General features: G+C 37.9%; 2 protein-coding genes across 5 annotated transcripts in view; one reads left to right on the top strand and one right to left on the bottom strand.

Moving 5' to 3' along the window:
- haspin (histone H3 associated protein kinase) overlaps window positions 1-6,088 on the top strand; it is a 55,780-nt gene extending 49,692 nt beyond the window's left edge. The window contains exons 14-15 of the mRNA XM_078410910.1: window positions 2,822-2,921; window positions 4,585-6,088. Of these exons, the coding sequence (XP_078267036.1) occupies window positions 2,822-2,921; window positions 4,585-4,792 (308 nt within the window). The 3' untranslated portion in view covers window positions 4,793-6,088. The remainder of the gene's footprint in view (window positions 1-2,821; window positions 2,922-4,584) is intronic.
- A 2,412-nt stretch (window positions 6,089-8,500) lies between these two features.
- The window catches only part of LOC144599678 (protein FAM184A-like), a 187,570-nt gene continuing 181,789 nt past the window's right edge, over window positions 8,501-14,281 (bottom strand). For all 4 annotated transcript variants that reach the window (XM_078410867.1, XM_078410885.1, XM_078410876.1 and 1 more), the window contains 2 exons: window positions 11,687-11,892; window positions 8,501-8,904 (listed from right to left, as the gene is read on the bottom strand). In XM_078410867.1, the coding sequence (XP_078266993.1) occupies window positions 8,817-8,904; window positions 11,687-11,892 (294 nt within the window). In that variant the 3' untranslated portion in view covers window positions 8,501-8,816. The remainder of the gene's footprint in view (window positions 8,905-11,686; window positions 11,893-14,281) is intronic.

The raw sequence follows: 14,281 nt of genomic DNA, 5'->3' as shown, positions 1-14,281 counted from the left end.
TTCAAGATATTTTTTAGTTTTATGTTAACCTTGCTTAGCCAAGAATGAGAACTTAATCTAAGCCCATGCATCATCATTGTTTTAACCCCAATTTGCACTATTATGTGAAGCTTTTTAATATTTTTAATTTAATTTAACTTATTCCTTTCATTCTTTGCAGGGAAAACAATATTTTTTTACTTCTATTATATTACTGGATCCTATTTTCTACTTCAGAAATATGAGCATGTTGTTTTTTTCAAGATAGCAGGCAGTTTCATTTGCTGAAAGCCAGAACAGACATGGAAAATTAATGAACACTGTCAAAATTCAGGAATTATTAGCCATACAGTCACTTCAGTTGATATTCCCAAAATTCAGTGAGCAAGAATTTTTGTGTACTATTGCTTACATTTGTATCTATTGTTTAACCAGAACAAAGTAGCAAATTATGCTTTACTCACATAATTTGATAAATTGTAAGTCCTGATAATATAAATAAACTTCTATGGAGCACCATTGCAAAATGAACCTAAACGTACTCTTTGCCCACCTAGCTCCTCCCCTTGAGGCTTTTCCGTTCTTGGAATTTGAGGCTAAATTTCAAATTATAAAACAAGGGCAGTCACCTATAATCAAACATTTGTTGGTGAATCACTGGTCAAGAAAATGCTTAGTTTGTGTAACAAGATGATATGTTTCTTATGGTGTTTCTCCAGGTAATATGCCTTAGGTGGGGAATCACACGCACTATCCATCGATCTCCGTCCAACCATTAAAATTAAGATCAATGGATGTAAAGTTGTTGGATTTGTTTTAACAATGTATAGATTGTACCTAGTTTTTAAATTTTGATACATTATTTGAATGAGTTGTAAAAATGTTGATGTATCTCTTTCATCAACTTGCCTCTTCTCTCCCAACCAAATCCCCAACCACTATCTGCATTGCTGTTGGCTTCACCGTATCTTTAGGAATGGCCTGCTGTTTCCTATATCGTGGACATATCCACGAGAGACATTGACAGCATTTATCTGTATCTCTGTGCAATACTGCTGAAAATATTAAGAATTTCTTCCTTGTCTCACTCCTTTGGTGACATGTTTCGGAATTGGACAGGAGCTGTTTATTCTGATGTGTTCTTTTGAGGAACTACAGTAATAGGGAATGATGCACACACAGGTTATTTGACACCCTTTGCCTGTGTCAGATCTTCAGTAAAAGATTTATTACACTCTTCAGTTTCAACAGAAGGGGGAAAATCCTATACCGTGAGAAAACCCACGCAGGTCACGGGGAGAACGTACAAACTCCTTACAGTACAGCACCCGTAGTCAGGATCGAACCTGAGTCTCCGGCGCTGCATTTGCTGTAAGGCAGCAACTCTACCGTTGCGCCACCGTGCCGCCTCTTATCTGCTCTGACGAAATCAATTGCAACTTTCCTAGTCCTATTACATAACTAAAGTGCATCAACTCTACTGCTCCGTTTCCAAGGCATTGGTATCCTTACTAAACTATGCTATCCAGACCTGGAATTAAAAAGTGAACTGCAGTTTAAACGATGTTAAACATAATTTCATTAAAAAATATACTTTTATTCCACAATCAATAAAACTGTTTATATAACAATAGTTACTATAAAAAGCCTTCTGAATCATTCTACTTTTAGGGGGATGCAGAGGCAGTGGAGTTGCAGGTTTTCCGCTCACCCCCTCATCCACTCATTACAATAATCATTAAGGTCACGAGTGTATGTTTATACAAGAGACTTTAGATCCTGGAATCCGAGGCAAAAAAATAAGCTGTTGGAGAAACTCTGCAGGTCAGGCAGCATGTGTGGAGTGAAATGAAAGTTATTGTTTCTGTTGAGACATTTCACTTTCATATCCAGATGATCACTCGATCCAAAATATCAACTGTATATTTCCCTCTGCAGATGCTGCCTGACCTGATGAGTTCCTCCAACAACACATTTATTTTACTGTTCAGCTTCCACACAGATCATTTGTCATTTACAAACACTTGGTTATGTAAATATTATCTCCACTTTCCTGCAAATCACTTTGTTTCAGAATTTCATCATTTAAGTCATCCTAACTATCATCCTTATTTTATTCAATCATAAAAGGCTATATGACAACAGGAGTCTGCCAAAGCAGTTAACAGTTAGTAGTGCTTTTGAGGGTAGACAATAGAAAGGAAATGGTGTATCTGTGATACCATAGGTTCAAGCATGAAGTAAAGGATCAAATAATTTCATGGGTGGGGGATTAATTCATTTAATAAATGTTGATGAGTACAATGAAGTAAATTATATCACTTTAAATAGTTTGAATCTTTAATGAGTCCCTGACTTAGTATAATCATCAAATCAAAAAGCTACTGCAGGAACCGGGGGCGATACAGTGGTGCGATGGTGGAGTTGCTGCCTTGCAATGCCAGAGACTTGGGCTCGATCCTGACTACGGGTGCTGTCTGTATGAAGTTTGTACATTCGCCCTGTGACCCCGTGGGTTTTCTCCAGGTGCTTTGCTTTCCTCCCACACCTATGACATAGAGATTGGTAGGCTAATTGGCTTCAGTAAAATTGTAAACTGTCCCATGTATGTAGAATAGTGTAAGTGCATGGGATGATCTCGGTGGGCTGAAGGGCCTGATTTCGCACTGTATCTCTAAATTCTGTATTAAAGTAAAGTCTAAAGAATAAGTTGGCCCGTAATGGCATCGTAGAGTTTCAAACATCACTCCTTGTTTTGATTTTTAATATGTTTTGAATGTCTCATTCTTATATATTTCCAATACTTATTTTTCTTTTGCTGTACAATAATCTGTCCTCCCAGATGTTGTGTACTTTTGTGATCTTTCCTCTGAGGACGATATCTTCCGTGGTCAAGGAGATTACCAGTTTGATATATACAGAAAAATGAAGGAGGAAAACCTGTAAGTAATGAAAGCATTGAAAGACTTTCATTTTTATGTATAAAAAGGTATTTTTTAGCCTATAACTATATTTATCTGCAGTGTGTAGTCAATATGTAAGAAATATATTGAGCTATGATATCACTGACTAAAATCTGTTGTAATACACAAGAGGTTTGCACTGAAAATTGGTAACTGGATTACTGCTGTGGAAACTTAGCAGGATCTTTTTGGTTTCCTGGCAATATATATTTTCCAATCTTTTTAACATTGTGTAAAAATGTTCAATTTATTACTTGCTGTTAAAAAAATTATTTTATATCTCTGCACTATTGGGTTTTGAAAAATTAGTGTTGCTGATTATAGAGAAATATTGCTTTACAGAAATGAACATCAAGCCAACAATGGTGCAGCTGGTATTTTTTTACTGTGCTTTCCTTCCCAAAGGCAAGGGATTGCTAGTTATTTGTTGCAGACAAAATAATTAGAGGAGAGGCTATTACTGGTACAGTGCTCAGAGCCACTTCACAAAATGGGTTTGGGTTTATTATTATCACATGTACTGAGGTACAGCGAAAAACTTTGTTTTGCATGGTACCAGACAGATCAGATATCAGTTCACGTACCCTGGAGCATAAAGTTGCCAGTCCTGAAATTTCCTTAGCCAGGTTTCTAGAATTGCCATAAGGTCCCAGTGGCACATACCTATCCATGCACTGGGTTCATCTGCCTTACTTGCCAGACCTTCAGCATTGAAATAAATGTAACTTAATTCAACAGTCCTGCCTTTGCTTCTGCTGAATTTGTTTTTGTCGATTTCCATACTGACTTCCAGCCTCACTCCTGCATTGCATCCCTACCCCTGCCAATCTTGTAAACCCTCCCGAGAAGCACTGGGAAACCTACCCGCCAGGATAATGGTCCCCTCTCAGTTCAGGTGCAGTCTGTCCCTCTTGTACATTTCACTTCAGCCCCAGAAGAGATCCCTGCCCTCTGCACTAATTACACAGCCATACATTAACGTGTCCTATCTTCCTATTCCTACCCTTATAAGCATGTGGCACTGGGAGTAATTCAGAGATCACTACCCTTGAGGTCTTGCTTTTTAACCTTCTGCCTAACTCCCTGTATGTACACTACAGAACCTCATCTCTTTTCCTATCTATATCATTTGTGCCACTGTGCACAACAACGTCTGGCTGCTCCCCCTTGCCCGTGAGAATATTCTGCAACTGCACGGACACATCCAGAACCATGGCACAGGTGGACGACACACCACTCTGGAGTCCTGTTTGCTGCCACTGAATCGCCACTCTGTCCCCTCAACAAATTTGCTATTCTCCAACTGGTTCGTCAACAGCATTAGTTTTTATGATTTTTGTATTTCAGTATTCCTTTGAGATTGTTTGAAAAGAGAGTCAGCTGACATAACGTCCCATTTCTGCATTGACACACAAGCCATTTGCTTTGTAGAATTGCAGCCTTTAGTTTTTTTATGTTCATTTTCCAAGTGCTGTTTTTTTTTACATTGGCATTACCTTTGTGGAATACTTACAAAGGATTTTTCTTTTATTCCCAAGTTTAATCGAAATTATCCATGTCCTTAAAATCTTAAATAACATATTTTAAAAGTCTCCATGTGTATTTCTCTTATTAAAGCTGAATATTTTCTTCTGTTTCTTAGTAACAATTGGGCAGACTACAATCCACATACTAATGTGTTATGGTTGCATTACCTGGCTGACAAAATGTTAAACATGCGTTATAAGAAAAGAACCACCAAATCTCTCAAAATGCTTAAAGAAGTCTTTGAAGAGTTCATGAGGGATTCTTTGGAGAATCAAGCTGCTGTAGATTTACTTCTGAAAAGTCAGCTGTTTCAACAAAATTAAAAGATTTTGTCTTTAAATGCAGAAATGTAAATAAACATGTGTAACATGAATAATAAAACTTTTGATAGTAAAATATCATGTATTCTCTAAGTAAAGATTGTCGGTATGGCTACATAAAGTTCCATTGTACAATAAAATCAAAATATGCTGTTGATACACTGGTATGGTAATATTTGTAGAGAAAGGGGTGACATTTCTGGTCATTGGTCTCCCTGGGTTCTGGTGAAAATAATAATTCGTACTTGATAACCGTTTCTCTCTCTCTTTCGCTCTCTCTTGTTCTGTGTATATACAACTGACTAAATGTCTCCAGCATCTTCTGTTTTCACTAGTGATTTCATCTGCAGTTTATCATGTTCATGCAAACATTACTGTCATGCAATCATAGATTAAATCTGATCTTTAAATCTTTAAGTCATAGGGTCATAGAGTGATACAGTGTGGAAACTGGCCCTTCGGCCCAACTTGCCCACATCGGCCAACATGTCCCCCCACCTACACTAGTCCCATCTGCCTGCGTTTGCTCCATATCCCTCCAAACATGTCCTATCCATGTACCTTTCTAACTGATTCTTAAACGTTGGGACAGTCCCAGTCTCAACTACCTCCTCTGGCAGCTTGTTCCATATACTCACCAGCCTTTGTGTGAAAACATTACCCTTCAGATTTGTATTAAATCTTTTCCCCTTCACCTTGAACCTATGTCGTCTGGTCCTTGATTCCCATACTCTGGGCAAGAGATTCTGTGCATCTACCTGATTTATTCCTCTCATGATTTTATACATCTCTATAAGATCACCCCTCATCCTCCTGCACTTCAAGGAATAGAGACCCAAGTTTTATGAAATTCCATTCAAAGTCATTGTTTTGTTGATTAATAACAAATGAAACATAACGTTTTAACACCAGGTTTGCAAATGACTTCAATATTTTGTTTCCTGAGTGCACAAATAAGTCTGCAAAAAGCACCATGAAGATGAGCAACATGCCAGCCGAACATGGAGGAACATTGTTTCCTTTTGTGCTTTAGCTTGACAGTTGATTATTTCAACTAGTATCTGTTTATGGTTCTTGTGGCTGTTTCATTTCATAATATTGAAGAAAATTGAGTTTGGGCTACCATTCAGCCCATGTCCATAAAGAGTTCCCCACTCATCTTCCAGCACACCAGAACTGTAGCTCTGCTAGATCTCCATATACAGATGGCCTCAGCAGTACTGGGGAGGGTTTCTGGAACAATTTCCATCACACAAAACTGTCATCTGTGCATACGTTACATTTGGTGACTTGTGAATTCGGTGGGGCATAATTTTCATGACCTGAAATATTGTAACGTGGAGGTTGCCAGTATAACCATAATTGATCAACATCTTATATTCCAGTGATTTTTGTCTGTTGCTTTCCTGCTGTCCCATTCACAACAGTGCACCTGCACTTTGTCCCATCTCCCCAACATGGACAAGTAATGTTCTGAACTGTGGAGATGAACAGGCGTAGGGCACCGGGTCCCTCGGGTCTCCTCTGCCATTCAAAAAGATCGATTAAATCCTGCAGCTCGACATCACTACCCTACCTGATCCTCTGGTCTGCTGATTTTGGCATGAACGTTGCTGAAAGGTTTGTAAACTTTTAAAATTAATCTTGGAGGGCTGTGATGCTCAGCCAAAGAAATTTATTTTGCTGAGTTCTAAATAATTATGCATTCTGAGTCCCTGCACTAAATTCCAAGCTTAACAATAACTTTCGATCAAATCAACCAATCCCTCACAAAATAATGCACGAGGTCACCTCTCATTCATAATTTCATTGAAAATGGACCAACCTTTAAAGGACAACCATTTTACCCCAAGGATCAATATAGCAAATTTTCTCAGGACAACCATTTTACCCCAAGGATCAATATAGCAAATTTACACAAGACCGATCCCAAGCAAGTGCATACATACTCAGACACACAAGAATGCTCCTTCAGATGGGGTCTCATTAAATTCCCATACTAGTGCAGCAATTTGTGAGGGAACGGTAACAAAAAATCTTTATTTTGAATCTAATGCAGAGAATGAAATTAATAGGGTGGCGCAGCTGTATTGTAGCCTTACAGCACCAGAGACCCGGGTTTCATCCTGACTACTGGTGCCGACTGTACAGATTTGTACTTTCTCCCTGTGACTCTTGGTTTTCTCCAGATGCTCCGGTTTCCTCCCACATTCCAAAGATATGCAGGTTTGTCGTTTAATTGGCTTTGGTGTGTGGGATAGAATTAGTATACAGGTGATTGTTGGTTGGCGCAGACTCGGTGGACCGAAGGGCCTGTTTCCACACTATCTCTAAATTAAACTATTGGCCCACAACTCCTTCAAAATGTATTTGGTTAGTCATCTCAAATAGGTATCACTTTGTGCAGTGATTCTGAAAGAATTAATCTGATTACATTCACATACAGTAAGTGAATAACTTATGATTATTATACCTGTAGATACAGTTTGAAGATTTGATGATACTGAGCCCTGTGTGAGCAGTTTGTTTGGTGTGTGTAGTAATATTCCTTCTCTGAGTGGACAATACTCAAAAAATGTTTAATTTATTTCATTATATATATTTACAACATTGTTACATTTAAAAACTGTATAAATAGCACCATGTTCTCTGTTTACATTCTGGTCATATTCCACTAACAAAATAAAAAACATCAGGAGGAGTCTGATCTTTCTGCATTAATGATTAGTGTGGTGTTAGCAGTATATTGTGAGTGTCAATTGCCCAATAATTTTTGGCATCCACACAACTTGGATACTAATCCCGTGCCTCAACTTTCTCCATTGTCTCTTAAAGAGAACTTAAAACTTATGTTCCCAGAACACAGCGGTGGGTGCCTTGAATGCGCAGTCTGGGGTGGTGTGGAGGCAGATATAACAGTGGTGTTTGAGAGGCTTTTAAGTCGGCATATGGATATGCAGGGAATGGAGGATATTGATCACGTGTGGACGGAGGAGATTAGTTGGAATCATCATATTTGGAGCAGACCTTGTGGGCCGAAGGACTTGTTCATGTGTTTTACTATTCTATGTCCTTAATATGGTTCCCACCCGTCCTCTCGAAAAATACTCGTCCTTCCAATTAAGAATTTATTTTGTTAAAGGAAGAAATCCAAAGCCAAGATAAGGGATCTTGTGCTCATTTTTGAGAAGAATTGAGTAAAAAATTGCCATTTCTAACATTCAAATAAATGGATTACATCAAATAGCAAAAATAACATAAATGGTTATTTGGAAAGGCTCCCACTTGCTCTGCACAGTGTCCCACTGCTTTGAACACCTTTAGCTAATTCTTTAACTAACCAGTTGCTCTAAAAATGAGGATGCGCAATCTTGCAGTTCTGATGTGCCAATACTGATTAACTGAATATCAAGCAATATGATTAAATCAGGGCCTGTTTCAGTGCTGCGTTGTTTTAACTTCTGTAACTTTATCTCTTCAATTACTTAAGATACGAGGTAGTCTTTCATTTTTAATCTGAAAGTCTTGCAGTTGAGGCATTTTATCTGGCATGCAAAACAATACTTAAAAAAAAAATCTATTTGCTGCTAATTCATTTTCATAATAACAGTTGCTAAAACCACATATACCAATATATTTAATAAATGAAAGAATTATTTTTTTCTAAATTAAACATCTAACAAAACCAAAATTGACAATATAAAGTGCAACAGTTTTTAAATGAATAGCATGCTGTCCCCATAGAGTTAATGTTTGTGTCAGTGTTTTAAAACCTTGAATCTTACACACACATACAGGTTAATCAACAAATGTGGCAATTTGGTTGATGTAGGAATATGCTGAGCGGGACAAGAAATTACTTCAAATGGTGACAGACAATTCCCACTACTTTATGCTGAGAACAATATTTGCATAGCCTGGTGAAAATATTATTACTATTTTGGATGGAATCTTAGAAATGGTGATTGAGGACATCACAAATAATTTATGAAATGAAATTCTATAAAAACATGCATATCTGACTTTTCTAGAATGAAAAATATTTCGTGAACCATTCATGTTGCTGAGGATCTTTTCCTGTAGTTTCTTGATTTTCCATCCCCTCATTTGTAATGCTATAACATGAAGAGAAAAGGTTAACTTGCAGTCTGTTATATAACATGTGATCTAATCTTTCATCAGCATATGGAATGAGATAATGATTATACAGGGAGAACAACGGCTCTGCAAGGATTTAAGATTGTCTTTCATATATCAAATAAATTCCCAAAAGATGGAAGAATTGGCAGTTTCTCAAGAATATTCTTTGAAGTTGGAAAACAACATTTGATTTCAAAAGTTACCCTATTCCATAATCCTTTCTTGATTAATTTATAAATTAATGTAATTTTCATCAGACATCAAATGATTGTCGCTTCATGATCTTTGAGGCATTGATGTAGATTAACACAGCTAAAAGGCTTAAAGAACTCATTTATTAGTTTTATTGTACTTATTTCTATTGGCCATCTAAAATTACTGACTACTGTATATTGTTGCCCACTCTTTGGCATCACACTAACTCATAACTTCAGTTTTAATATGTAGTGGAGTCGGAATGTGTTTAGTTACCTTGACTTGGTAATGTTAAGACCTTACCCTTAAATTACTATTCTCTTTGTGATGCTAATGCTTCCATTCTGATACTAAGTAGTGGATTATAGCTTTTTGATTTAACAATAATCTGTTCTTGTCTTGTAGCCAGTGTTGACATGGTTTCTTCAGTCAATGGTGATGATAGATGTTCTTTATCCCTGGGACTTTTATTTTCTTAATTTGAAGTAGTCATTACATGAGTATTCTTTGACATCCATTGTAGGAGCCATTTATGCTTCAAATTACATTTGTGATTTTAGATTGTTATGTGCAGCAGTGTTAACAGAGGAGTTGTGGATACCATGGGACATTTGCACTCTTTAAGAATGGAAAGTCATGGCAAATCAATGAATGATGATTGCACAGAAACTACTTCCCCAAGAAGCTCCAGCAGTTTATTTCCAGGGATATAACAACTGCCTCCCACAACAACTGCAACAATGACTAGCTTCCCCCATTCCAAAGGGGTTTCTAACCATTGATTTTATTTTTGCCCTTGAAACTAATTATTTTCTGTAGTGCTCTGACTCCTAGGAGCCTTTGTTGACTTAATGATTTCAAAAACCTTTGCCTTGTCTGCTATTCTCCGCTGTTGCTTTTGCCTGATCAAGTCTGGAGTGAGGTTTGCAGCTGAATTGTTTTGGGCTTGGCAGTAGGTGAAACTTGAAAGCACTGTTGATGTTTCCTTTACTAATGATATGGGGCCAGTTAAATTTATCTTGCTTTTGCTGGCTTGACCATTCCAAAGTAATCAATACACATCATCAGTTTGATGCCATTGTCATTGTTCTAAAACAATTGACAGAGGGCTAGCTAAATTTACAACACAGATCTTTTTCCTGTAGTCCCTCTGGCTCTCTTGCTCAAACCAATTCTGATGATGGGACATTGACCTGCGATAATATCTGTTTCGTGTTGGAAGGAAGTGCAGATGCTGGTTTAAACCAAAGATAGACATTAAAAAGCTGGAGTAACTCAATGGGACAGGCAGCATCTCTGGAGAGAAGGAATGGGTGATGTTTCGGGTCGAGACCTGTTAAAGTTCGATTCTAATAGACAGACAACAATACCATAAAGTGGTAAAGCATTAGAGTCTTTATTACGCCAGCGGGAGTGGGAGAGCTGCAACTAGTATGCTCGCATACTAGCAGTCACTCGAAGACCCCACTCACTTACAGAGTGTTTCAGCAACCTTTTTATGCACCAAATACAATGGGTTTTTAGAAGTGATAACAGAACCAGACACCCCACACAGGTGGTCTTGCAAGAGGATGGGAGTTCAATGAATCATCACCCACTATCACTGGCCATTGTCCGAGGTTAACAATTGAGTAGATTAACATAAACACATCTTCCTGGTGCTCAACTTTAGAGTGATTGTAACGAGGCTCAGTCTATTAACATAAACACATCTTCCTGGGGCTCAACCTTGTGGTAATTGTTAAGGGGCTCAAGTCTACTGTATCAGCTCTTCTGTATCCATATCCTGTCCTTTGTAAGGTTACAACACCCCTTCTGCAATCTCAAGCCAGTGGAGTGATTTCCGTAAGGGTGCTCAAGAGGCCAGAATTAGGGGTGCAGATAACTGAGTGAAAAGGTCAAACAGATTACAGAGAGGGGATGGGAGGGATTTGAAAGTAGGAATGGGAATCATGCCAATGATTAACTGGGTCTGGGTTTAAGTAGGCAGGCACCGTCATGGTGCATTGAACGCATTGTGCTTGGAATTCACAGGAGTCTGGAAAACACAAGCTGACAAAGGCATTAATGAGGGTTTTAATACCAAATGAGCTAAGCACTGCTGTAGTCAGTCAGGCAACACATACAGTGCAGTGTTACTGATTGCACAGATAAGTGAACTGAAGTTCATTTCTCAGAAATTGTACTGAATTTGCAAATCATCTGCCTCTGGCAGGAAGAGAGGAGTCAATGCTGAGGCAAAACTGCTGATGACATGGAGCAGAGGTGAAGATTTCAGTTTGCCCAACATTTAGTTGAATAATGTTTGTTCACCCATTAATGGATGGTGGATAATCTACGACTATTTTGTGGCAACAGCAGGACTGAAAGATGGCGATGCAATAGCTATATTCTGTCAGTGTGCCTGAGAACTATTTACGTGGCTCGGTGTCAAATATTGATTGAATGCATTCCTGTGAAACACCTTAAAAGTTTAAATGCACAAGGAGTTGTATAAATTGTTAAACCTATTGTTGGATTATAGATTATTTTATAAAATCAATACAAGGTGCAGTGTATTACCTTGGGACTGGTTTAGATGGCAGGACTTGTAAAGGCTGAAGAAATATTCTTGATGTGCTGTTGAGGTTTTGGTCCAGGCTTGGAGATTTAGTCATTGCAGGAAACGTGTTGATTGAACTTGATTCAGAGCTTAGAAAGCTTTTCCCATATGAACTCAGATTTGGAACACTGACCACCCGAACTCGTAAATCTTCTGTTCTCTTTTTCTAAAATTCAGTTTCACAAAACAAAAACAAACTATTAAATCTTATTAATTACTGCTTGCAAAGTAATTGTTTTAATGGAAGAGATTTTACTGAAAAGGTACGGTCTGAATGTCTTTCATCATTATTGATATGCAAAGCCCCCAATAATTTGTGGATAGGAGCAGATAAACAGTGAACTATAAAATGTTATCTTGCCCTTAAATCTCCTTGTGATTTTCATGAATTGTTGTGTTTGAATGTTAATTGCCGAAATGATCACTCCCTAGAGATTTAAGTCAAATAATTAGAGCATAAATGGCTTATTGGCAACATGAGGTAAAAACTGCCAACCAACTTCTCTTGCCCAGAAACTGAAGATGTATAATTGTGGAATTTCATTCATTAATGTTCAGTTATTGGAGACTTTGAATATTTGAAGAAAATAGTCCTACTTTTCCTTTCTTTCATTTGCTATCTCTGATTTCTTTTTTCTGTACCAAGCCTGACATTAGAACAGAGAACAGCACAGGAGAAGAAAAGGCCCTTCAGCCCACAATGTCTGTGCCGAACATGATGCAAAGATAACCTCTTATATACCTACATATAATCAATATCCTTACGCCTATCCATAGGTCCCTTAAATGCACTATCATATCTGCCTCAGCCATACTCCTGGCAGCGTGACGCAGGCACTGACCACCCTTCTGTGTATTTATGCACAAAATGCTGGAGTAACTCAGCAGGTCAGGCAGCATCTCAGGAGAGAAGGAATGGGTGACGTTTCGGGTTGAGACCCTTCTTCAGACATCTGCTTAACAGAACAGGCCCATTGTCTCTGCCTGCTCGTGTCCCACCAAACTTATTTCCACCTACCTCGACTCCATCCTATTCCCCCCTGGTTATTCTCCTCCACCCTTCTGTGTAAATTCACACCTTGAATTCGCATTCTAATTTATCTTCCTTTCCATCCGTCTCCATTCCTCTCTCTAACTCACCCCTCGATTTATTTCTCAGATGCTTAATCTCATTGGTGATTTTCTGCTGTTCACTAAATTCTGTAATGCCCCATTTCCCTCACCATACTGTTTATAGACTCATTTCTTGCAACTAGAGTTGAAATAATTGGAAACACCTGATGGTAACATGCATGAAGCCTGCACAGCAACATCTGGGGCAATGATTAAATATGAATGACTATCTCAAATAATAATGTGACACCACTGCTGGCTGCTTAACAATAAAGCACCTGCCTGTGCCTTAGTCAATTTACTGTGAAAATGCGCATCAAATAATTGGGGTGGATTAGACATGCTGCTGAATAGTTGCAAGAATATTCTTTTCACTTTATCTGCACCAGAAATAATACAGATATTTGCCTGATTAGTGAAAATTAACCATGTAAATTCTACTGGCGGTAGTTCAGCAGTGTGAAAGCTAGGCAAGCGAAATAGATTTTCTCTTTTGTGGCTTGCATTCTTAAAAAATTTAAAGAACCATTGTTAAAAACCTGTATTCTTAGTTAGTGAAATCTGCACTGTGGTCAAAAAGCTGAGAATAAGTTGATAAAAGCAATGGACAAAACAAAATTCTACATCCCCTGTGACTGGTCTCAAAAAGTAAACCCCTCAATCATCAACAAGCTTTGCCTCACTTCATTTTGTTTCCATTTTCACCATGAACATTGTGTGTGCTTCCAGTTGGCTAAGGACTACCACGGCCACATCCTGGTAGATATAAAGGGAAATAGGAGAACATTTTCATGTGCAGATTAATGACTCACCCCATTGTCGTGGCTCAATCAACATTAAAACCTTTCTCATTTAGTGTTACTGGGAGTAAAAGGTCAAGAGAGTTCTGTAGCAGCTAAGGCAAGGTAAATGTAAAATCACCTAGCCACTAGTACACACATGCAAAAAAAATGTGTTTGATTGAGGTGTGGCATTTATTAATCTTCATATTGAACAAGATTGCTTTCTGCATAGCATCTTGCATGTATAAAAAAAACGAATTAATGAACTTGTATGTGGCTATCATGGTCAAATGATACACACTAATTTATATTTTATAGGTAGCCACAGGTTGAAAATCCAATAGAAAAACAATACCAAACGTCAATCAAAAGGTAAAATTTTGCTTTCTGAAAATAATTTCTGGATCATTTTCTAAACCCCTGCAATTTTAGCCCAGAATTTTCTCCTAAAATGCTGGCATATGCGATATTCTATTAACAGGCAAGAAATAGAAAGCAACTGCCTACAAAAGTATTTGATTTTGAGGAATAAAATGTAAAAACATTTGCTGGAAGTACTGAATAGGACAGACCGCAATGTTAATTCTAATTGAGATTATTTCCACCCCGATGCTAACTGACCTGAATATTTCCTGTGTTTTCTGTTTTTATTTTGTTATA

Source organism: Rhinoraja longicauda, chromosome 1 (assembly GCF_053455715.1).
Source record: "Rhinoraja longicauda isolate Sanriku21f chromosome 1, sRhiLon1.1, whole genome shotgun sequence".
Classification (NCBI taxonomy): domain Eukaryota; kingdom Metazoa; phylum Chordata; class Chondrichthyes; order Rajiformes; family Arhynchobatidae; genus Rhinoraja; species Rhinoraja longicauda.
Note: the sequence above shows the minus strand (reverse complement) of the source record. Positions and strands in the feature narration are given on the sequence as shown.